Here is a 25,936-nt window from a genome sequence, read left to right on the forward strand (position 1 = left end):
CTCCCTCACTTAGATTTCCCCCTGGTAGTTGCTTGGTGTTTTCTTGGCTGGAGGGAAAAAAACTGACTGAATCTAATGTTTTACTTCTATTAACTGCTCGATGCTTATAAATTGGGAAAAAAAGAGCTCCTTAAAATTTGGCCATGGAACATAAAGAACATATATACAAATATATGGAAACAGAGTCTTACTCTGTCACCCAGGTTAGAGTGCTGTGGCATCACAGCTCACAGCAACCTCAAACTCCTGGGCTCAAGCCATCCTCTTGCCTCAGCCCCCCGAGTAGCTGGGCCTACAGGCACCCACCACCACACCTGCCTAGTTTTACTCTTTTCAGTAGAGATGGGGTCTTGCCCTGGGTCAGGTTGTTCTGGAACACTTGTTAACCTATGGTTGTTCCACCTCAGCACCATTGACATTTGTGGTTAGGTGATTCTTTTTTGTGAGAGACTGCCCTGTTCATTGTAGGATTTTGTGAGAGACTGCCTTGTTCATTGTTTTATAGCACTCTTGATTTTTTACCCACTAGATGCCAGTAGCCACCTCAACCAAAATGTTCTCAGACATTTCCCAATGTCCCCTGGAAAGCAAAGTTGTCTCAGTTGAGCGTGACTGATCTGGTCCAACATTAACACTCAATATTAGCAGCCTGCTGCCAGGAATCTAGGTAGTAGGTAGATACACAGATGTATACAAATACATATTATGATGTAAATATAATGTGAATATAAGAAATAAAATATAAATATATAATACATATCTTAATTTTAAGATGTTTTATTTCTTTGGGGTCACTTTGCATTCTACAAATGTGGTTGAAACTACTGTATTTGTTCTTTTTTTTTTTTTAATTTAAGATGAAGGCAAGAAATTGAGCACCCCAACATCAATATGGTTGTGTAAGGCTCAGTGCCCATCAGAAGGCTCTCTGAGTTCCTCCTGACGACCAGGACAGAAAGCTGCTACAGTATATGCTCGGTTGGTACAAGCAGACGGCCACCTGCCTGCACCTCTTCCCCAATCTTTGATGCCCACGATATTCTTATAAATAGATTCAATGCCTCCTTTCATAAGTAGTTTTTATGGCACGCCACCATTTTCAATTTCTCATGATTTAATAGGAAATAAGTCCATTTTAAGGGGGACATTTTTGGTTGAAAGTGACAAGAACCAACTCAAGCTGGCTTCAAGAAAAAACAAACAAAAAAGAGGATAAGATGGAAAATAAATTGGTTCAAATATTGAAAAATCCTGAGCCAGGGTTGCTTCAGGCACAGCTGAATCCAGGTGTCCTAATGATGTCATCAGGAATGTCACTCCCTTCATCTCACATCCCTGCTTTCCAACTGTTGACTCCATTCTTTGGCACGTGAGAGGGTTGCAGTTGTTCCAGTATCACTGTGTCCCACATTCAGCCCCAGTGGGAAAGAATGACAACCTCCCCATTTGTGGCACAGTCATGCGCACACAGTAGGTACCTGTGAACCAACTGGAACCAATCACTTCAAGTCTCATTACTCCACTGTGCCTACCGTGTGCCAAACACAGTTTTATGGGCTTTACATACGATTCTCCACTTTTCACAACAATGTGTGGCATCTTGAGCCTGGTGTTTAGCACATAAAATAAGCTAAGCAGCTGGGCAGTGGCTTCACCCACTTATTCATGGTGAGTAATACCAGCTGGAGGCAGGGAGTCCAACTAGGGTCGTGCTGGGGTGCCCTTCTGCAGGACTAGCCAGGGTGCCACGCCCCAGCACCATGGAAGCCCATCGTATCTTGGTGAAGACTATCCTGTCACAGGCCCCTCACCAGGCTAGGCAGGATGTGAAAAGTCTGATGTACTCTGAACTCTTATGGAACTTACAGCAAGTAGAACCATATAGAAAAAATCATTGAATTCAAACAAAAGGAGGACAATATCTCAGGGATTAAAAATATTTTTATTTACAGAGAAATAATGTAAATTTTTCATACTTTTCAACTCCAACAATAGGACCTTCATCAACCCCAAACATGTAGGGCGAAATGGATAATTTAGTCAAGCGTCTGAATACATTGCAGGTATCAGGAAATATCATGAGGACAATTGTTTAAATCCTCATGTTTGAATTTAAATATAAATTGTCTAAATCCTTTTGCCTATGTTAATACAATCCTTTTGCAATATTCAGACTTAACACAAAAGCCATACTTTTATTAGGTTCTTAGACTCATAAAGCCACAGAGGATTTTCAATTTTTGACTCAAGAACTTCTTTCTCTCCTTACAAATCATTTATTCCGTGTGAGCAGGCAGTGGGTCTATTTCTCGGAGAAGCTTTGTTTCTGCCCATAATTAATTACCTCCACTAGGATGATTTCTATGATGCGTTCCAGAAAAGGAGCTAGGAGTTTGGGATTCCCATCTTGTTCATTTGCTAGCAATCACTCTGGCTCATTTAGGAAAAGGTAGCATGAACCGTTGAAGACTTCAGCTTTGGAGTTGGATGACCTGGTTCAATCCCAGCTCCACTGCTTGCTAACAGTACAATGTTAGGAAAGGTAGTTCAACTAAGTCTCAGTTTCTTTACCTGTAAGTGGAGAAGATAATAATACCTAGTTCATAGAAAAGCTCTGAATGTTAAAAGAGCAAAATACATGTAAAATATTTAGCTCGTTTTCTTTGTTGTTTTTTGTTTTCATTTGTTTTTGAAACAGAGTCTCATTCTATCACATAGGCTATTGAGTTGCATGGCGTTAGGATACCTCACAGCAACCTCCGACTCCTGGGCAAGCGATCCTCCTGCCTCAGCCTCCTAAGAAGCTAGGACTATAGGCTCATGACACCATTCCCAGCTAATTTCTCTATTTTTAGTAGAGATAGGGTCTCACTTTGTTCAGGCTGGTCTCAAACTCCTGACCTCAAGCGATCCTGCTGCCTGGGCCTCCCAGAGTGCTAGGATTACAGGTGTAAGCCACTGTGCCCGGCCTTTACCTCCGTTCTTAGCACAAAGCAAGGTTATATATTTAATTGGCAGTGAGGTCATTGAACTTATTATTTTGGATGCAATTATTCCTAGTACAGTTTTTTCAATGTCTTCTTAGTATGTCTCTCTGCTCCACCAAATATCCTGACACCCCATCACAACATAAATCAATTATGCATTGCCTACACAGAACCTTTTAACATCTGCTTGCTATTAATCTGTTGAATGAAAAAGAACTAGTTGTTTTGAGTGAACTTTGGGAATTGATCTTCAACTTGCCCTCTATCATAAATCAGTGAATATATTAAAAATGGTTGGGTAGAGCAACAATTTCACTGATAATATTTACTGCTTTGGGGGTGGAAAGGAGATTGTGGCCTTTTGAACTGGAGGGACTAAATCCAGATCCTAATCAATTTAAGGAGCAAAATGGTGCCGTGGTTGAGATAGAGCAATATGGCTTTAACCACAGATAGTACAGGAAAAGGTTTTTTGTTTGTTTGTTTTGCAGTTTTTGGCCGGGGCTGGGTTTGAACTCACCACCTCTGGCATATGGGGCTGGTGCCCTACTCCTTTGAGCCACAGGCGCCACCCAGAAAATGTTTTTAGGTGAGGCTGAAACAGGTGATGAGTGAGGACCTTGGGCATATGTGTCAAATGAGCCCTGGGCTTCTGGTACCTCTCTCCTCTAACATGTCCCTGGGATTTCTAACTGATGACATCACTGTTTCCCACCAAATCGAGGGCTTCCTCAGAATCCTTCTCATTCCAAACCAGTCTATCAGAGTTAGCATGAAACTGCTTTGCCTGCCATAGGTCCCTTGGTCAGAAAATTTTCCCCGTAAACAGATATATTAGCGAATTTGCATTAGCCCTCATGTTTGAGGACATGGGGAATCCAATTACACAGATAATTAGTTTGACTTTGATTTACCTGGGGATCTTAGAAAACACACACACAACCACACATATGCAAGAATGTATGTGTTTCACAAATGGTGTATCACTGCCCTTGTACATTTCTTTATGCTTTTTAATAGATCACTTAAACCCAGTTTTCTGTATATTTTCTGAGGATGCTATACCCATTAAAAATGAAACTTGCAACATGTTTTTGAGGTGAGGGGCTTTGGTAATACATAAAGTGGGAACCAGATAAGTATATATCCCGTGGTTACATGTCTGTCCCCCTCTAAGCCTTTCTATAAGAAATCACGATCTATGAAGTGAGCCTGTGAAAGTTCCAGCTTCCTTCCCTGTACCCTGGAACCCGACTGTGTCTGTACAGAGGGTCTCTGTCAGTGGGAATAATCGGGGTGGGGGGGAATGTAGCACAAGTGAACAAAACTAGCAAATGACAAAGCCAGTTGAGACCAGCATCACTTGACTAGGGGCAGATCTAGGGACTGAGATGTCTCCCAAGTAGTGGTGGGCACCAGCAAGCAGAGTTGAAGGAGCTACCAAAGCACAGGCTTAACAGGAGCAGGGAAATAACAGGAATCCGACAATTCTGTGATGTGTATTCTCAATACACTGAAGTAACCCCAGCGCTTTCATTGTGTTATGACTGCTCTTCCATTGTCTGTATTTGTATAAATTAAAAAGCAGCTCCGTCTGTACTATATGAAATGAATTCATGCTGAACAAAATTTCAAAAAGTTCACGTAAAGAATGATTTCACAGCAACTATCATATCAGGCTCCTGGAAAATTGCACTTGAACTTCAGTTCCACCTCAGTCACTCAAAGGAATTTAAAAATTGGCTTCCAGCCATCCTTGTTCCTCAACATGTAGTTTCAGATATGGCTCAGCAGCATAAACTTTAAAGCCTATTGATTGTGAGTTAAAATCTGTCCCTACCAGAGCCTTGCTGCTAAGTGGACGTCAACACTGACTTCACAGTGCCCTGGTTGGGATCCCTCCGAGTTCGGGATTGAAGAAGGCAGAGGGCGAAGTTGCTATGAATGAGATACTTTGAACTTTATAGAAAAATTACTAGAAAAACTTTGAACTCTGTCAGATGATAGCTGCTGTAAATGGTTATTCAAAGAAATGTTTCCTATTTGAAATCTGATGTGTCCCTTGAGATTAGGAGATGGGAACCTGCAAATACGATCTCCCATAAGCCATTGCCCTACTTTAATGCTTCTTTCTTCCTTTTTTGTCACCATGCTGTTTGAGCGGGTGCCTGTAGAGTGGCCAACAGGGGAATGTGTGAATAGGCAAACCCAAGTTGACTCCTGGCCCCTGCCACTTACCTGGCTATGCAACTTAACATCTCCGTGTCTCAGTATTCTCATCTATAAAATGGGAATGCATTATCTCATTTTCTGGGACTGTGCAATAATTCTAACCTCATAGGGTTAAATGAGATAACACATGTAAAAGGCCTAGCACAGTGAGTGCAGAGGGTTATTGTATAGTAAACATTAGCCGTTAAAATATTAATAATAACGACAGTTATTAGAAGGAGACCTATGGGAAAAGGTATTGATTAAACGTTAGTGCCGATTCTGTTGACACGCCGATGTGTTCAGTCTACCTTCGCCTGAGCATCTGGCAAAACTGTCACGCCTTATGTGACTCCCAAGAAGCTACAAATGAATTGAATTTCTCAAATCAAACTCCATTTATCCACTGATCAATTTGAGGGATGACTTGTCCTCGGTGGTGTTGTGTTCCTGGGCAGGAACCCCCAGCGTTTACCCTTAGACAGCGTTTTCTCTCCTGTCTCTGCCACTCCCATCCCCAGATGGTAAGAGGCCAGTGGTCTCTGTTCCTCCTGTTTTCTCTCACCAAAATTCGCTGCCCGTTTCTTGGGAAGTTTGCTCAGGCATCCTCTTTCCCAGGAATCCTCTTTTGATAGGACCAGGCATCCCTTTCCTCTGCCCCCACAGAACCATGTCACTATGTGTCCCTATCCTGTTCTTTGTCATGTGGTTTTGAAATGGTGCATGTACCTGTCTGCCTCCCTGCCCGGCTGTGGCCTCTCCGAGGGCAGGGGCAGTGTGCTGCTTATTCTGCATCCTCAGCGTCTTGCGAAGTCTGCGTGCATTTGATCGAACCAAACTAATTCATAAATAGCTTTGATGCACTCAATAATAAATTAAGAAATGCAATAATAAACGGGGACAACAAAAACTGACATGCATTTGAGACCCCTGAAGATGCCTGTGTGTATTTGGCACATCTAAGGCGGGAAAACACATCCCTCTAGACTCAGGCACTTCTTCCCTGGGTTGGAACCCTGAACGTTGGTTTTCCCAACATCCTGCCCTTCCCTCCGCACCCCCAGGTTCAGTGCATATCCTGTGGGCTCATTTTCCTGATTTTCTCCAATGAACAGACTAGGATGCAAGCCCCTCAAGATGTAAGGATGAAGCAGGCAAGAGTCCACAGGGTGGTTATCCTCATCTAGCAATTTGGCTCGTGTGAGCTCTCTGCCCTGCGGAAGGGAAGCCGCTGCAGCCTCCGTGTTGGAGAACTTCCTGACCCGAGGGCAGTTCCAAGCCACTTGCCACCTTCTGCCGGACTGGCTGCGGTTCCTCATGGCTGAAGTGGCTGTGGTCTCTTTGTAGAAATGTTTCTCTAGTGTCCAAAAAAACCACATGACAGAGAGAATGAGAGCATTGGCCCACTCTTCGGAGTGCAAATACGTCACCCCTTCCACCTCTCTTCTTTTACCGGGGGCAAATTCGTTTGTTTTCAGCCTGCCTCATCCATATGTTCTTTCATTCAGCAAGTGCTAGTCTTTGGGAAGACCCTGGAGATGCAAGGGTGAGTGAAATAGATAAGAGGCCCGCCTTCAGCTAGGAGCAAGGGCTCTGCAGAAATTTAAACCAGGCTAGTAGGCTAGATAGAGCAGGTTGGTGGATGACCTTCAAGAAGAAGAGCTTGGAAGGGTGACGGGAGAGCAGGAGTGGGCTTGTCAACGTTGGCAGGATGGCAGGGACAGGGGTGATGTCCCACATAGCAGGCCCAGGAAGTACCAAGTGAGACTCTGAAGATGAAGCGGCTTGGTGGGTTCTAGCAATGGAAGTAAAGACGGTCTTGTCGGCTAGAGAATAAGGGGCCAAGTGGAATCCTGGAAGGGCCCCTAGGAGAGGTGAGGGAGGAGAGGCAGCCATGGGCCAGAGGAGCCAAGACAGGTGTGTCAACGCAAGGAGCTTGGCTGACTTTCTACACGCAAAGGGAAGCCACTGGGGAGTGCCGGGCAGGTGAGGGGCCAGACCTAATTCTTAGCTCTAAAAGTTCCTTCTGGCTGCTCTGGAGAAAGGATGGGGACAATGGGGACTGCAAAAGGACTGGGCCAAGAGGGGAAGCAGGGGGACTAGCAAAGAGCTAGTTCAGGAAGAGAGGGTGGGGACTCACATTAGGACTGCAGCCAAGGAAATGGAGAGAAATGGGTAGTTTCCAGGCAAATTCCATTTCAACTGTGTAGACGGCTTTTCTGTTTAGGCTCACCCTTTTTTTCCTAAAATATGCAACTACCTGTAGTATTAATTTGCACTTCTGGAGAAACATCAAATCCTTCAAAAAAAAAAAAAAGAAATATACATCTGGAGCATTTCATTTTGTTTTGGGTTTTTGTTTTTTTTTTTTTTTGTATTTGTATTGTGAGCTGGTTTCAATGTAACTTTCTTGGGATGCTCTCACGACCCTCATTGCTGACCTTTGACCCCTCTGTCCTCTTTCCCAGGTCGTCCCATTCCACCTACATCCTCGTCTAGCCTCCTCCCATCTGCTCAGCTGCCTAGCTCACATAATCCTCCACCAGTTAGCTGCCAGATGCCATTGCTAGACAGCAACACCTCCCATCAAATCATGGATACCAACCCCGATGAGGAATTCTCCCCCAATTCATACCTGCTCAGAGCATGCTCAGGGCCCCAGCAAGCCGCCAGCAGTGGTAAGGAAAGTCTATGGTGTCTGACTGTGTGGTGTCTTGTGAGTGACATTCTTAATTCTCCTGCAAAATGATGATTCTGAAACAAGGGCTGGGGAGAAGGTGGTGTGGGGAGCCTCAGGGTGAAACGCATTTGTCATCTCATGGCATGGCAGTTCCAAGATACATTTGCTGGAGGTCATAGTTACCAAAGAGGTTTTGCTGATCATCATGGGGTTTGGGCCTCTTTCAGTGGAAGAAGCTGCCCCTGCTGCATGCTGGTCTCAGAGGGGAAGTACAGAGACATGAGGTGCTGGTCATAGGCCAGTGACCCTGGACACCCTCACACACCTGACGCGTGTGCTTCAGATCTTTTGATTCTCAAAAGTTGGCTTCTGCCTTCTTTCTTGCTTGAATAGATGATTTTATGATGAAAATGTGTTCCCTTGATACAAATGCCAAATGTCTTGCCAAGTCCGAGGTGTTTAGGTGGTGACCTTTCTTATAGCCTTCTACTGGTACGGCTTCACTTGAATATAACAAGCCAACCACATGGTACTATGGTAAATGCTACGTTTAAATCCATAGTTCTCATTGTGGTTTTCACATTCACAGAACATAGGTTTTTTTCCACTTTTGAGGATTTTGTGGCCACCGTCTCAACTCCCAATCTCTATATCTTAGGGGCAACTGCTTTGGGTCCAGCAATAATCATACTTTATTTTGATTTCTCCTCTTGGTGGTGGCCACTATCAAGGGTTTACGTGCCCATGGCCCAAGGAGAGACATTCGCAGAAATTAATTGCTCCTGACCTGAAGGCTTCAGAGTTTTCTTCTGAATTGGCCACTCATTTTGTTCATTAGCATATCCCGTCAAAAGCAGTGCAAAGCTTTCCATGCCAAGAGTGTTCCTTGATGAGACTGTGTTTTGGCTCCATCCATGAGTGTGTGCTACCCACTGCTGGCCTCAACCTCTACAATTAGAGAAGACCTCCCAAATACATTTAAGATGACTCATTCTAGGGATGGAATGATGGACTGCTACTTATGATGGCCCATGCCCTTCTTCAAAGCTAAGCCTGATATATTTAGTAAACTCATATTCTTTTTCAAAAAAAATTACCTAATCAAATCTCTCATCAAATGAGCAATCCATTGTTGATATTATGAAGGCCTTTAATCTACCATAAATCTTTATTAGAACTCATCAGAGCTTCTAGTTTGAGAGAAATGTGATTATGGCACTCTTAAAATGACATTACATCATTGGGGTGATTGGTTTATCATTTGGAGAAGAGACATCAATCATAACTAGCATAACCACACAGTAAATGAATTCAACCTTTCTACTGCGGAACAATGACACTGTAATTGCTCAAAATCAGGCTTAAAATGAAATCGGAAAATGCTCTTTCTTCAAATATGATGTTAACTTAATGGAATATATTATGAAAAATCATGTTTGAGGAAATTCTATATAATTAAAAATATGTGGAAATATATTCCCTTTTTTCTCTCATCAGAACCTGATTTTAGCTACAGCGCCATTTTTTTTTGCCACAGATATTATGTTGCATTTAATTGAACTACCTTCGCTTATGTTTTGCTGCTTTTTATTTCATACTATGTAATCGTGATGAATATTGCATTATGAAGGACAAGAGGCTTTTGAAATGAGGTGCACCTGCTGATAGCTTTTTAAAAACAGACAATTATTAGAGAGAAAATGAGCTTTTACAAACTTTATCCTTTTATGCATATATAGATATACAAGCAAAGATGATTTCCATAAGAGAGGTCAGTTCATAACTTGGGGCCATCCAGAATGTTTTCTTAGTGATAATGCAGTGAGTCATTTCTTTTCTTTGGGGCAGCGTATCAGATTATAACTTGTTGATGGAGTATTTTTGTTAGGGTGATGCCTAATCAAGACCTCATTTTGGCGGACACAACAGATCTCTGTGTTCAGAGTCAAACGTCCGTTTTTCATCACTCACACCAATTCGTTCAGCTCGCTTAAGGCTGATAGTGATTTAAGCTTCGGTAACAGGAGAAAATACCACTGAAAATTTAAGAGACCTTTTTTATCCCAAACAAGAGCTATGCTGATATGATTTTTTTAACTGAAGGGTAAAGACCCAGTTGTGCAATACCCTTGTTTTCAGGAGGTTCTTATCTGAGAGTTTGTCAAAGCTCTAGCCAACAGGCGGTAATTCAAAATTCTTGACTCTGGCTTCGTGAAAATGAGAGCAAATGAAGTATGAGTATGTGTGTGCCCATCTCTCTGTGTACCTGTGGGTGTGTGTTCCTTGTGGAATGGATTTGGGGTCCAGGGCAAATTGGGGATTCTATCGAGATCTGAATGCAGTTGCCATGAATTTAAATTTGATACAAAGGATTGAAAATAGAGTTTGACACAGAAGCTGCAGAGTGCAGAGCTGTGCCTGAGCACTGTGAATTGAGTTTGATGAAAGGGGCTGAATTTTTCAGAAGGTGTCACACCACAAAAAAAGTGCCATGTGTTTGGGTGTGTTGTGTTTAGCTGGTTAATTACACAGAATTTTTTAAGTTGGTCTCATGGCGATAACCTTGTGTTCTGAGAATCAGGTACCAGTTTGGTCTTTGTCTCTTTCTTAGGTGAAATAAAACACCTCCTAACACATTCAGCCCACACAGGACAGTAAAAAATTATTTCTTACTCTCCTCTGACTTTTGCTGTTGTTATCTGATGTTGGTGAAGCCCATCATTAGGAGAGCCACAGCTCTCAGTTCCTGCCCAAGGAACCTCTTTTCTAAAGAGATCAGCTGGACATAAACTATAGGAACTAAAATGTTTTTGCCCAACGTGAAAACCTCCTGCAAGCACCAACAAAGCTTCACCTTATGGCTTGACTGTCATTATTTTCTATGACTATAGTGTATTCTTTAGTGGACAGTACTAAAATCCCACCACCTTTGAAGTCAAATTGCTCTAACCCCCAATCTATACCAATTGAGCAGATGCCCAGGTATGGTTAGTGAGATGCTTACGAGGGGTGTTTCCGTCCCCCTTAAGCGTTTTCTTTCAGAGAGCTGAGCTCCGGCTAGTGGTTTATCCTGTGTTCTGACCTGCTTCCAGAACAGGTTAGCTCCAGAGATATTTCTTATATGAGGAAGCATAATTTCAAATCCTATGAAATAACTCATCTGGAAAAAAAACCTGGATCCCAGCAGCATTCTTCCACAGATGGAAGAATGAAACTACCTTCCAAATCAGAATAAAGTCTGCAGTTTGCTATCAGCATATGATACCGAAAATAGATGGGTGGCCATGGCATGTCTGAAACCACTGGCTTACCTCCCCGTACAAAAGGTTGAAGTTTAGTTTTCTTTATAGTCTGAGTAAAAGGGTCTTGGAACACTTATTCATAACATCAGACTATATAGAATAAAGGTAACCTGGGTGTCTCTGCTGGAACTCTTTTGGTCCTATGGGCAAAGCAGTTGTCCTAGCCAGAGAATCTCCATTTGTAACTGAGCACATTAAGGGTGTCTTAACCCTTTTTTAAAAAGCAATGCCTTCACTAATTCTAAATGAAAATAGTACATCAAAATCTGCAAGGTTCCAATTGCCTAGAGTGGTCCAAGAATTCAGTTTCCTGGCTAATTTAATAATTAAATGTTAAGTAAATATCATCTTATTTATCTGGCATTATATAGAAAAGGAGCTTTATTCATTCGTTTATTAATTTCTTTTCTTGTACTTCCTCTATAGTTTGTTAAAGCTTATAGCAAGCGTTTAAAAAGATAGTACTCTAAAATTATAATTAGGTAATACAATAAAAGTGAAGGAAAAATCTAGGTGGAAAACGTAGATACAAGCCTTGATATATAAAGTCCTGTTTCATTATTTAAGATAGACAAAAAACTTGACTCTAAGCTTCCTAGCAACCAAAGCAAAAAGGGAAACAGAAAGAACAAGGAGTGTGACCCAATGTGAGATTAAAAACAAGTCACCTGCTTCAGGGAAATTCTGTGAAACCTCAAAATAAGGCCGGGAAGAAATTTCCATGAAGGATATCACGTGTTCATCCAGACAACAGAATTCTCAGTGATTATCGTATACCTGCTAATTTCCTGTCAAACTTTCTCATAAGCTCCCTCCAAGTAAGCAATAGAGAACATTTTCAGTTTAAGAACAATCCTTCAAATGTCCAAAAATTGCATAGTTCAAGGGCAAAACTTGACTTGATCCATAGATGATAAACCTTAGTTTCATGGAAGGACCATGTAATCTGCACGTTCTATAGGGAATAAAGCTGAAGCATCATTGCTCATAACGGAAATGGTATAGGACTTAGCAGACTTTCAGGTTATGTCACCATCCAGAACCTGTTTTATGTCACACATACAGAGATTAGAATTGATGTCTTCTGGGTGGCGCCTGTGGCTCAAAGGGATAGGGCGCTGGCCCCATATGCTGGAGGTGGCAGGTTCAAACCCAGCTCTGGCCAAAAACTAAAAAAAAAAAAGAATTGATGTCTTCTGGTGGCAGCTAAGGCGCCTCTCCAGGACAGTCTCACTCCCCCGGCCCCCACCGCCATCAATGGAGCTAGATTTAATAGGAAGAAGAAGGCAGCCCACAGAACTGGACATTTTTATGTTAATGAAATTTCTTCCCCTTGTGTATCTTAGGTTTTAGAAAGAAATTTTCCTCTGATATGTTATAAATTTTCTTGCCTTCCTAAGCAGATTATGCCCATTGTAATTTAATTTAATTTAGGATCCCCTGAATAGCTCACAGCAATTATTATGCACATTGATGATTCTACCGAGCTGATAATACTATCTGGCTCTTTCCTTTTTTTCCGAAAGTCTTTGTACCATGATGTGGTTGTTTATCCCACTTCTCCTGGCGTTTTGCATTTTAACTTCTTATTATTCTCTTTACAGGCTTTTCTTTCTCTTCTCAGCATCACCCCCTTGTGCAGGGACCTCCATGGTGGTGTCCTTGGTGGCAGATTCATGGTAGATGCTGACTAGTATTTATTAAATAAATGAATTAATGTCTGTAGTAACCACCTTTATTTTTCATTCCTGATGTGGGGGGTCAGGAAATCAAGTTCAAACTTCATTTGCTTTCCCAAGTTAGATTTGTTTTGTGATGAGCCTCCCAGTTCCAGGTTTTTTCCTAAGTCCCTTGGACGTCTGGTGAGATGTGCAGAGATACCTGCTGCAACTTCTTAGCACCCCGGCAGGTCTAACTCCAACTGCCCTTCCTCCTTTCCTCCCAAGGGGTTCTTAGCCCACTGAACAGTGCAGACTAAGGCCAGGATGCTCTAGTCCAGCAGTTCTCGACTTGTGGGTCACGACCCCTTTGGGAGTTGAACGACCCTTTCACAGGGGTCGCCTAAGACCATCCTGCATCTCAAATATTTGCATTATGATTCATAACAGTAGCAAAATTACAGTTATGAAGTAGCAATGAAAATAATTTTATAGTTGGGGGTCACCACAACATGAGGATTAAAGGGTCGCGGCCCTTTAGGGAGGTTGAGAACCACTGCTCGAGTCTGTGGAGGGCACAGAAACGGCCCTAACTCATACCCTATGTGCGGAGCCATTCAGGACTTGCCTCATTTTCCTCCCCAGCTTTTATGCTAAGCACTTACTATACCTTTCTTCATTATTTTATTTATTTATTTATTTACTTACTTGTTTATCTATTTTGAGACATAGTCTCACTCTGTTGCTGTGGGTACAGTGCCATGGTGTCATAGCTCACAGCAACCTCCAACACTTGGGCTCAAGTGATCCTTCTGCCTCAACCACCCAAGTAGCTGAAACTACAAATGCCCACCAAAAAGTTCAGTTAGTTTTTCCATTTGTAGTAGAGACAGGGTCTTGCTCTTACTCAGACTGGTCTCCAAATCCTGTGCTCAAGCAATCTGCCTGCCTCACCTTCCCAGAGTGCGAGGATTACAGGCGTGAGCCACCGTGCCTGGCCTTCATTTACTTTTATTTAAACCCCAGCACACCCCATGGCAGAAGGATTGATATCATACCCATTTCATAGATGAAAAAACTGTGGCACAGAGAAGTCAAGGAACTTATCAAAGTCACAAAGCCAGGAAGTGAAGGACCTATGAGTCAAACCCAGCCTTCCTCATGACAGAGATTTTTCTCCTCACCCCTCTGTTAAATGTTAGCTTCAGAATATTTGTATGGCTTATTGAGATATATAACAGATGGCACATTGTATTCAAACAAAACATTGTATTAAAAGTCATGACTTGAAATTTTAAAGTTGGTGAAAAACTAAGTGTAGCATCACCATGTGCCCTCCCCCGCAGTGCCTGGCAAGTACACGTACCCCAGACCCTTGCCCTGGGGATCCGGATTCAGTCAGGGGCTAAGGACTCTCTTTTAGCTGTTTCTTTTGGGTGACCCTTATCATCTGACAAGTTGGAGGGGGCAGTTCTAACATGGAAGTTGGAGAACGTGGTTTTCTACACTCATCCTCATTCACAGCATGATTTTTGGCAACTCGTTCAAGTGCCCTGGGCCCCAGTTTCTCTATCTGCCAAAATTGGGCCTTGGGGCTGGGCACAGTGGCTCACGCCTGTGATCCTAGCACTCTGGGAGGCTGAGGCAGGTAGATTGCTTGAGCTCAGGAGTTCGAAAACAGCCTGAGCAAGAGTGAGACCCCTGTCTGTACTAAAAATAGAAAAACTAGCTGGGCATGGTGGTAGATGCCTGTAGTCCCAGCTACTCGGGAGACTGAGGCAAGAGGATCACTTTAACCCAAGAGTTTGAAGTTTCTGTGAGCTATGACGCCACAACACTCTACCCAGGGTGAGAGACTGAGACTCTGTCTCAAAAAAAAAAAAAAAAGGTTTGGGCATTGGCCTAAAAGGTCTCTAAGCTTCCCTCTTGCCCAAGTGTTTATAAATCCTTGAATCCAGCAGGAGCAGGCTCCCCCAGTGTTAGAGGCTCTCCAGCCTCTCCACGTATGGTGTGAATTTCATCCCACTAACTGGCACATTGACCAAACTAAGACCTACAGAGTCATGCACAGCAAATCCGTGAAGCCCACCTGCAGCACGTGAGAAAATGGTCTGGGGCACTGTGACCGTCAGCTGAAAATGTTGATGGCGTTCCCACGGGAGGGAGAAAGCGCAGCTCCCCCATCATGAGCCCGTGCTCCCCAAGACCCTCACAGCCTTGGCCTTTTAAGGCGTCCTGCCTTGAGAATTGGGAGTGAATAGTGCTCGGGTCTCTGTTGACACTGCTATGTGCCGGCAGTGTAGCAGATGGAGAGCAGACCTTTCCTTCTTTTCCCGTGTCTCCTTGCAGCCCACACACAGGCATACTCACAGAGGTCATTTGTAGGCCCAGCAATTTCCAGCCCAGCGAGGGTGGGGATTGCTGTCTGTACCACAGTGCAAATGAGCACATAGTCGAGATGGACAGATAATTCCTTTGGAGATGGGAAGCATGGAAGTGGCAGACGACAGAGAACTGCTCCTCCTCAGCAAATAATCTTAATATTGACAGAAATCCCAGAGGCGACAGGCACTGTGTACCATCAACCTCTCCGTCCCTGTCCCTGGCTTCTTGGTACGTACACAAAGATGTCTCAGGCAAGTCCAGAGAGCGGCAACTACACACAGTCTCTTCACAGTTTCCTGCCCTGGTAATTTTTGCCCAGAACTGCAACTTCTCACAAATTCTCTTAAAGACTATATTTAATTTTGAGTAGCTTCCTGTATAATATTCAAAAGTCATTTTTAAAAGTGTCCCCAGTCCCTTACTAGAGATATCTCAATTCTTTGCTGAATTAAAGGATTTATTTATATTACCAGGGGTGGGGGGGAAGTTTCAATAAAATTATAGCCACAGCCTTGGGTCAATCTCTTAGACCCATCCCCGAAATAATAACAGAAAACATATGCTTAGGAGTGTGGAGGGGCCTCTGAAGTCAATACCACTTGGATTCAAATCATGCCTCAGACAGTCGGTGACACTGTGGTCTTGACCAACTTACTTCATCTGACTGTGTCTCGGTACTTCTATCTGTAAAACTGTAATAAACATCTACAAGTCCTAAAGTTGTTATGAATATTTAATGACTTTCTGATGTATCTGAATATCTTGAAGAGGCTTTAGACATTCAGAGCAAAGATTGGGTGCTATTGCTTACTTTTTAACTTGATAAACAACTTTTTTTATTTTGTAAAGTATACATAATATGAAATTTACCATTTCTTTATTTTTAATTATGCAATTTTAGGGCATTAACTGTGTCCTATGCAACCATCACCACCATCCATCTGCAGAACATTTTTATCTTTCCCAACAGAAACTCTATACCCAAACTCTATACCCATTCCTTTCTTCTCAGCCCCGAGCAACCGCTATTTTATTTGTCTCAATGAATTTGATTACTCCAGGTACCTCATAGAAGTGGAATCATACAATATTTGTCCTTTCATGAAGGGCTTATTTCACTGACTATAATATCATCAAGTTTTATCCACATTGTAGCATGTGTGAGAATCCCTTTCCTCTTAAGGCCAAATAATATTTCACATTACATGGATAGTACATTTTGTTTAGTCCCTCATCCCTCATTAGACACTTCAATGTTTCCACCTTTTAGCTATTGTAAATGACGCTGCTGTGAAGAGTGGTGTACAGATCTTTGTTCAAGTGCGTGCTTTGACTTCTTTTGAATATCTGCCCAGAAGTGGAATTGCTGAATCATATGGTAATTCTACGCTCAATGTTTTGAGGGATTGGCATAACATTTTCTACAGTGGCTTCACCACTTTACCTTCTCACCGGCAATGCACAGGCTTCCAATTCTCTACACCTCCCACCCCGTGTTGTTGTTTTCTGGGTTTTTTGGTAGTAGCCATCCTAATCAGTGTGAAGTGGTATCTCATTGTGGTTTTAATCTGCATTTCTCTGATAATTAGTGATGTTGAGCATCTCTGCGTGGCTTGCTGGCCATTTGTATATCTTCTTTGGAGAAATGTCTATTCAAGTCCTTTACCCAATGTTTAATCAGATCATTTAATTGGATCATATTTTATTGTTATTGTTCAGTTGTAGGAGTTCTGTATTTTGGAAAATTTAGGGAGTATACCTGATTTTTTGTTACGTGGATGTTGCATCATACCGAAGTCAGGGTTCTCAGTGCGTGAGAACACCCGTCACCAGAAGAGTGTGCATTATACTCAACAGGTGGATTTTTTTATACCTCACACCCCTCCCACCCTCCTCCCTTATTAGTTTCCAACGTTCATTACTGCTCCTTAGGACATACATATCCTTCATTTAGCTCCCACTTACGAGCAGGAACATGCCATATCTCTTTTTCTATTCCTTAGATGCTTCACTTGGGTTAATGGCCTCCAGTTCTATCCAAATTCCAGCAAAAGGCATTGTTTCTTTGCTCTTTAGGGATGAAGCGTAGCCACCCTAAAGAGCAAAGCCACCTTTTCTTTATCCACTCAGCAGTTGATGGGAATTAGGTGGATTCCATATCTGTGCTGTTGTGAATTGTGTGGTGATAAACATTCTAGTACCGGTGCCTTTTGGGCATCATTTCTTTTCCTTTGGGTGTATTCCCAGTAGTGGTACTTCTGGTTCGAATGGTAGCTTTGCTTTTAATTCTTGGAGGAATCTGCGTACCGCCTTCCACAGAACTTGCACAAGTTTGGATTTCCACCAACAAGCACTCCCTTTTCACCACAACCACAGCAATGTCAATTATTTTTTTACTTTTTAATAATGGTGATTCTGCCAGGAGTAAGGGGGTGGGGGTATTTCGTTCTTTTGATTTGCAGCTCTCTGATAATTAGTGAATCTGATCTTTTTATTTATATTTTTTGGCCATTTTTCTATCTTCTTTTGAGATAGTCTTTTGCCCACTTTGTGATGAGGCTATTTGGTTTCTTTCTTCTTGATTTGAGTGAGTTATTTTTAGATCCTGAATATGAGCCCTTTGTCAGATATATAGTTTATGAATTTTGTCTCCCACTCTCTAACTTATTTACTCCGTTGATTATTTCTTTTGTTCTGCAGAAACTTTTTAATTAAGTCCCACTTATTTATTTTTGTTGTTGCCATATTTGCTTTTGAGGTCTTACTCATAAATTCTTTTCCTATACCAATGTCTAGTAGAGTTTTTCCTACATTTTCTTCTAAAAATTTTATGATGTTAGGTCTCACATTGAAGTGTTTAGTCTATCTTGAGTTAAATTGTTATATATGGAGAGAGATAAGGATCTAGTTTCATTCTTCTGCATGTGATTATCTAGTTTTCCCGGCACCATTTATTTAATAGGGCATTCTCTCCCCAGCATATACTGTTGTCTGCGTCTTCAAAGATTGGTTGGTTGTAGCCATGTGGTTTATTTCTGGGATCACTATTGTCTTCCATTGGTCTGTGTATCTACATTTATTCCACTACCGTGCTGTTTGGGTTACGACGACCTTATGTGATAATATAATTTGAAGTCAGGCAATGTGATGCCTCCAGATTTTGTTTTGGTTTTTTTGCCTAGGATTTTTTTGACTATCCAAGGACTTTTTTGGTTCCATATGAAGTTTAAGATTATTCTCTCTAGATCTATGGGAAATGACACTGGAATTTTCATGGGAATTGCATTGAGTCTGTAAATCACTTTGGGTAGTATGGACATTTTGACAATCTTGATTCTTCCAGTCCATGAGCATGTATGTTTTCCATTTGTTTGTGTCATCCCTGATTTCTTTCACCATGTTTTGTGGTTCTTCGGTTGTGGGAGTTCTTCATATATTCTAGATATCAATCCTTTACCAGATATATGGTTTGCAAACATTTTCTCCCCTCACTGGGTTGTCTTTTCATTCCGTTAATGGTATCCTTTGATAACCAAAGGTTTTTAATTTTGGTGTGGTCCAACTTACCTATTTTTTCTTTTGTTTGCCTGTGTATTTGGTATCATATAAAATCACCATTAAGGGCTTACTTTAGGACAACCATTGTTTTTATGGGGGGGGGTGTTTGTTTGTGGTTTTTGGCCGGGGCTGGGTTTGAACCCACTACCTCCGGCATATGGGGCCAGCCAGCGCCCTACTCTTTTGAGCCACAGGCGCCACCCTGTTTTTATGTATTTTTATAAATGGTAATTCATTTAATCCTCTCCACTAAGAAACAGAAAAGCTACCCTTGATGCTGGGAACAGGCCTAACACTAACCACTAGGTTTAGGTGCTAAGAGGAATTAGAATGTCACTCACAGTTAGGTCGTGGTGTTCACTCATTTAACATGAACAATCTTACAGAACGTCAGTCCTCACTGAGAGTACTCCCTGACTATGATGGAGTGAGATAAAGTAAGACAGCATTATGATTTTGCCTAAATACAAGCAAAAACAAGGTCACTGTCCAAACCACAGAAATACCAGACCTTCCCGTCTCCAGGCTAAAATGAACAGTAGCTGGTTCTTTACTAATTAATGTTGTAGCCTTCTCTAGACAGCTCTTTTTATAGATCAAATATATTGAGATAACAGATCATAGAATCATACCCACTCTAATAGCACCAAATACAGAATGAACCTGTTTCCTTAAACTTTCCCTTAAAAATCACTTAACACAAACCCTTTCTCACACTCTTTTACTGAAGCACCCTGTGACTCCCATTGGGTCTTCTCCCTCATTGCAGTGAATTAATAAGCATTGACCACAGGGTGCTCCTTTCTGGTGTTGTTTTGGCTGGAGGATTTTGACGCCATTATGCTGTAAGTTGGGATTCTTGGGGTGGGGGGGGTTGTTTGTTTGGTTTTTTTTGAGAGTGAGTCTCACTTTTTTGCCCTGGGTAGAGTGCCATGGCATCATCGTAGCTCACAGCAATCTCAAACTCTTGGGGTCAAGCGATCCTCTTGCCTCAGCCTCCCAAGTAGCTGGGACTACAGGTGCCCTCTGTAACACCCAGCTATTTTTAGAGATAAGGTCTCATTCTTGCTCAGGGTGGTCTTGAACTCCTCTGAGGTCAGGCAATCCACCTGCCTCAGCTGCCCAGAATGCTAGGATTACAGGCATGAGCCATTGCACACAACAAGTTGGTATTATTAGGATCCCAGTTTTACAGATGGGAAAACTGTAGCACAGAGAAGTTAAGTAATGCTTCAGGATACATAGGCGCGAAGCAGCACAACAGGAACTGGACCCAAAACAATCAGTCTCCAGAGTGATAAATACATAGAAATTTAAGTAACATTTTAAAAAATGAATTCCAGGAAAAAAAATACATGTTCAAGAACTCAACAGTAGTCATCATTTACTTCATGGCTCAGCTCTGAATAGCATTTACATGACAATAATAATACAAACATTGGATACTGATCTAAGTATTACCTCAGAGAGATGGGGGGACACAGGGGCACATAGGCAGCCTGGGCATGTAGCAGAAAAATCTAGATCTGTATCTTTTATAGTTGAAAGTTAATAGATAATGCCTAAAATTGAAAATGTAGGAAATAGCAGCAAAGCATGCTATTTATAGAACCGGAGATAAATACCAAAATAATCAGCGAAAAAAGGTAAATGTGGTTGCTGCTGAGAAGAAGGAGAGTGGTCATGATGAAAAAAAGGTTGCTATTTTTGAACCACACATTGTAGAACTATTGGATCCTTTAAACTATGTGCGTTTTTTCCTTTTGATGAAAAGAAAACATTTTAAAAGAAAGTTACAAGATTGGATAAGCAAACACTGAATACAATGGTAGGACCCCCAAATGGTAGCATTTAATCTTCTCAAACGTATTTTCATTAAACAAATATGTATTGATTAAGGTGATTTTTTTTGTTTTTGTTTTTGTCTTTTTCTAACAGAGTCTCACTCTTTTGCCATAGCATTAGTCCAGCTCACAGCAACCTCAAATTTCTGGCCTCAAGTGATCCTCTTGCCTCAGCCTCCTGAGCAGCTGGGACCTCCTGCTACTGTAGGAGTAGACTGACATGGCACTAACTAATTTTTCTCACTCTTGTTCAGGCTGGTTTTGAACGCCTTGGCACAGGCTATCTTCCTGTCTCAGCTTCCCAGAGTGCTAGGACCACACCTAGCCTGGGACAGTCTGTTTGAAATGACCTCAAGTGCTGTGAACTGGAATAGTTAGTCACTAGAGCATTTTCCTTGAATCCATAGATTTATCTGTATCTGCCTCTGCTGATTAGCAAGCCCTGTGGAGTTGTTGGGGCTTTAGCTCTTTATTCCAACCCAGCTTAAGATGGCATGAGAACAGAGAAGATGCCGTGATTACTGCTCCTCCCCTCTGCTAACCTATTATCTATCTAAGTATAGGTCCCATCTTTTCCCCAACACTTCCCAACCAACTCAGCCCAACCAGAGCTTTCTCTGTTCAGAATTGCAGCAGTCTTACAGTCTGCCTTATTCAATTTAGCACCTCATTACATTCTGATTTGTAATATTCTCTTGGTGTTTCATGCATATAAGTCACTTATGTCAACATAAAATTGTCACCACTTAAAGATAAGGGTCATTTCTTTGGTCATTTTGCATCACTGAGCATGTGGTTCAGGTTGAGATAAGCTCAAGGCACTCTCAGTGATGCTGCTCTAAAAGGACAGTTCAGGCAACAAAAAGGTGGATGTATCTGCACTAAAGCTTGGTTATTGTAACGTTTTTAGATCTGAGACCATCTGTGATTGTGAGTGTGAGTTTGGTTACTTTTAGAAAGAACAGAAAAGGTACCATAGGGCATGATGAGAAAAGATGTTTTTGTCTAATTTACTGTCTTGCTTGCAAGTGCAGAGAGAAATAGATACAAAGGAATCATTCTCTTTGTTTGTTTAGTAGCTGCTGTCCTGAGTTGATGGTGCCTTTGAGAGAGTTGCCCCCATTGATTCATAATGGGGGACTAGCCCAGGGAAGGCATGGGCTTAACTTCTGTTTTTGTTTGCTAAACAATGTACCCCAAACTAGTTGGCTTAAAACAATAGAAATGCATTCCCTCAAAGTTCTAGAGATTAGAAGTCCAAAATCAGGTTGTTGGCCCACCGAGGTTGTCTTCAAATGCTCTAGGGAAGAATCCTTCCTGGCCGCTCCTAGCTTCTAGAGGTTGCTAGCAAGCCTTGTCATCCCGGCGTTGTAGCAGCACAACTCCAAACCTTGCCTCCATCCCCACATGGCCATCTTCTTTCTTTGTGCATCTGTGGGTCTCTAGATCTCTCTCTCCTGGTAAGGATACCAGTCTTTGGATTTAGGGCTCACCATAATCCAGGATAAATTCACTTGAATTAAATATGCAAATGGGTCACAAAATGCATTCAAGGTCACATGCGCAGGTACCAGGGCTTAGGTCTTCACACCTTTTAGGGGCACACGATTCACCTCACAGCAGCTTCCAGCTGAATAGTTGGCAGAATAGAGCCCACTCGTGTGGTTTCCTGTGTCGCCTCTGTCTTGGACCCCACCACGCTCTTTGATAACATTCACCATGAAATGAAAGTTCTTCGAAGACACAAATCATATCTCCCCTGTGTCCCCTTTTATTCTATTCATTTAGCTGGCCCTGAGCCTGGCACACTGCAGATGCTCACAAAGATTAGGCAAATGAACAAATAGTACCTGAAGTCAAAGGACGGAGGAAAGGTGTACAGGGGCCAGTTTTAATTTCCATAGAATGGTCTAAGAAAGTAGCAGGGGCAGAGGACTATGGCTCACAGACGGGCTCCCTCATTCTGCAGCAGGACGGACAGAATGAAGGCATTTCTGGAAGCAAGCAAAGAGAAGCCATGCAGTTAATATTCAAACTCTAGAATCTGAATAAACCAGCAAAGTACAAAAAAAAAAAAAAAAAAACCTATTTTTTGTGGTGGTTTGGAATTCCAGCACCCCTCTTCCCTTTGATTCCCCCAGGGCCAATCTCAGAGCTCTCTTTTGTCATTTTCCATCACATCTTTTGTTTTATGATTTCTGTTGATTATTATTCTTATTCCTTTCTGGTGCTTGTAAAGCCAAACACAAGGGGGGCACATGCGTTCTTAACACTGAAGCATTTAGGCAGTTATCATTTAAATTAATGTTTTCTGCTAGAGTTGTATTTTAGTGGAAACAATAATTGTTTCTAAGACAGCATCTTGGAGTTGAACCAATTCTATCAGGAAACACTCAACCATGGGAAGCTAGCAATAAAAGGCAATGATCAATCGCTCCTTTTCCCCTTTCCACTCCAAAGGCAGGCTTTACATCCTTTCACTTTAAAAAGAAAAGAAAGAAAAGAAACTGATGATATAGCATCCTTTAACACCTCAGCAGAACCCCTATGGAAAAAGACCCCCTAATTTATCTTTACCACATTTTCCCACCCCTCACCCTCACTCAGGATTTCCAGAGAAGGGTTTGTGCAGGCTGTGGCCTTACAAATCCACTTTGGAATTGTGTTGACGTATAGCAGGGACTGAGGGGTGGGGTACGGGACTCTTCCGTGGTTGCCAGCTCCCCAAATAGTTCCACAATGCAATCGGCGGCATTCACACTTGGCTGGAATCGCATTTCAATCTGTTCCATCTGATTGAATGCTGTGTTTTCGTCCCGTCTGTGGTAATGGAGCACTCGTTCCCTGTATCCAAGGTTATTTTCATGGGGTGACCTTTTGCATCTCCCTGGGGTGCCTCACCACCCCACAACACACACACACACACTCTTTGCATGTTACTCTCTCTGCAGTAACTGTTGCCTTTGATACATTCCCATCAGTGATTTTCTTTTCTTTTTCTTTTTTGCTGTGAAGGGGCAGTTATCTTCACTAGTTTATGACTCTTCCTTTTTCTCTGTAAGTTAGTCTCATGGTCTTCCCAGTAAGGCCAAGCAATTTGCTTTGAAAAAAAATGGAAAGAAAAAAAAAATGGAAAGAGGTATTATTATTAAGATATTATTAGGATGCTAGTTTTACGATTTCCTTTGCTAACCTGTGTACTTTCTCCTGAAGGCTGGAAACTACTTAGAATATAAAAGACTGAGGATCTGCTGTGGAAATAATTCACAGGGAGGGAAAAAGTCATATTGCACTGGGAGGACTTGGCCTGTCTGCCTCTGTTTATTGATCTCAAATTGCTGAAAGGATTCAGAAGATGAAAAGAATCTATGAAACAAAGGCAGAAAATCATGTCGAAGAAAGAGCAAGCCCAGGAGACGTGGCTGCCAGAGACTCCATCCAAGGCCTAATTCTGCCCAGAACTCACAGTGTCACTCACAGTGTCCTTGCTCTTCTTGGACCCTCTGTTTTGTCTTTTGTAGTGTTGGGAAGATTTGAGTCAGATGTTTTGAAACTTCTCTTCCAACTTTCAAATGTCACAGTTCTAGGAAAAGACTGAGAACTAGGCACACAACACATTTCCTCCACTTCCAACGATTTATTGAGTCACCAAGTCTGTGGCCTCTCTTTAAAACACAGAAACAACTTTCTCTTCCCAAAGATCGGAAACTAGAGTTGTTGATCCTTTCTGGATTGGGGAGGATGAGGATAGGGTGATGATGATATTAAGTCATCATTATCATCATTTCTGTTTGTATAGCATTTTCTATGTCAAGGAACAAGCTCATATATTTTATCTCAGGTTGCAAACATCTGACCCATGGTCAAAGGCGCTTGCAAACCTATTTGATGTTTCCTTCTTGGTATCCTTTTTTAATTTTAATTTTTTTAATTCAGATTAATATGCGGGTACAAATGATAATGTTACGTTGTTTGCGTTTCTAAGGTAAAGTTCAAGTTGCAGTTGAGGCAGTATCTATCCCCCTCTCTCTTTTCCTTTCACTTTTCTATCCTCCCTCACCCCCCACTTGAATATTCTTATGTTATTTATTCTCTCTTATGGGCATGTAGTTGTTTTTCTACTAGATTCACTTTAACATTGAAAGGGTTTCAATTGGGTACTTGGTATTTGCATCCTTGGATACTTTCCTAAAAAGAATGTGTTTCAACACATTGAAACTGTTGGTAAATACAAAAGTTGCAACATCTGCATCTTTCTTTATGGCTGAATAATATTCCATGCTATACGAATACTCCAGTATATTAATCTATTCGTGGATTGCTGAGCACTCTTTGGTACTTTCATTTAGGCGACAATGTTAAAAACCAAAAGGTTTTGTGTAAACATTAACAGTTCTGTCTTTCTTGGACGGCGCCCGTAGCTCAGTGGGTAGGGTGCCGGTGACATACACCAAGGCTGGCAGGTTCGACTCCGGCCTGGGCCAGCTAGGACAATAATGACAACTGCAACAAAAAAATGTAGCCGGGCATTGTGGCAGGTGCCTGTAGTCCCAGCTATTTGGGAGGCTGAGGTAAGAGAATCACTTAAGCACAAGAGTTTGAGGTTGCTGTGAGCTATGGCTCCACGGCACTCTACCGAGGACGACATAGTAAGACTCTGTCTCAAAAAAAAAAAAAGAAAAAATTCTGTCTTTCTTGAAATAACAGCATACTACCAATATTCACCTACATTAGCACATCATGACAAAAAAATAGCTGGAGACAAGTAGGGGCTACCCAATTTAAGTGTGGTCTGATTTTCCCAGTTTCTCTTTTATGTAATTTGTTGGCCTCCGCAGTCTTTGAGCTTACAGTCCACTTAGCTAGCTAGTTGACATCAGTGGCGATGATGATGATGGTGCCACCAAAATTGTCGTGAATAAGAACCTTCCTGTTGGTGTACCATCTTCACTTTGAAATAACGCTTGCACGTTTCTCCCGCTTATCACTGTTTATTATAATATATCCCAAGTATAGGCATGTGATGAGGTGGGTGTAAAGCTTGTTATTAAATCCACATATCTTCATGTAACAGAGAGACCTCTGAGGGTCAGAAATTTCAAGTGACTTCCCAGGGGGCCCTATTTAGTCAAATGATCTCAAATTTTCCACTGCTAAGGTTTTCTTTTATTGTTTCCCCCCATGTAAATCTATGCTTTGTAGGACATATGCACCTAGTCACACACATTAAGTTGTAGGTTGTTTACTTACATGAAGACACATGTGTGTGTTTGTGTGTGCGTGTGTTATAAACCATTGATCTGTTCTAACC

General features: G+C 41.9%; 1 protein-coding gene across 11 annotated transcripts in view; it reads left to right on the forward strand.

Annotated features, from left to right (window-relative positions):
* The window catches only part of TENM2 (teneurin transmembrane protein 2), a 1,234,499-nt gene that overhangs the window by 828,491 nt on the left and 380,072 nt on the right, over positions 1–25,936 (forward strand). For 9 of the 11 annotated variants that reach the window (XM_053567520.1, XM_053567521.1, XM_053567522.1 and 6 more), the window contains one exon: positions 7,667–7,876. The exons of the other annotated variants lie outside the window; for them this stretch is intronic. In XM_053567520.1, the coding sequence (XP_053423495.1) occupies positions 7,667–7,876 (210 nt within the window). The remainder of the gene's footprint in view (positions 1–7,666; positions 7,877–25,936) is intronic. 11 annotated transcript variants of the gene reach the window in all.

The sequence above is a fragment of the Nycticebus coucang genome, chromosome 17, assembly GCF_027406575.1.
Source record: "Nycticebus coucang isolate mNycCou1 chromosome 17, mNycCou1.pri, whole genome shotgun sequence".
Lineage (NCBI taxonomy): Eukaryota > Metazoa > Chordata > Mammalia > Primates > Lorisidae > Nycticebus > Nycticebus coucang.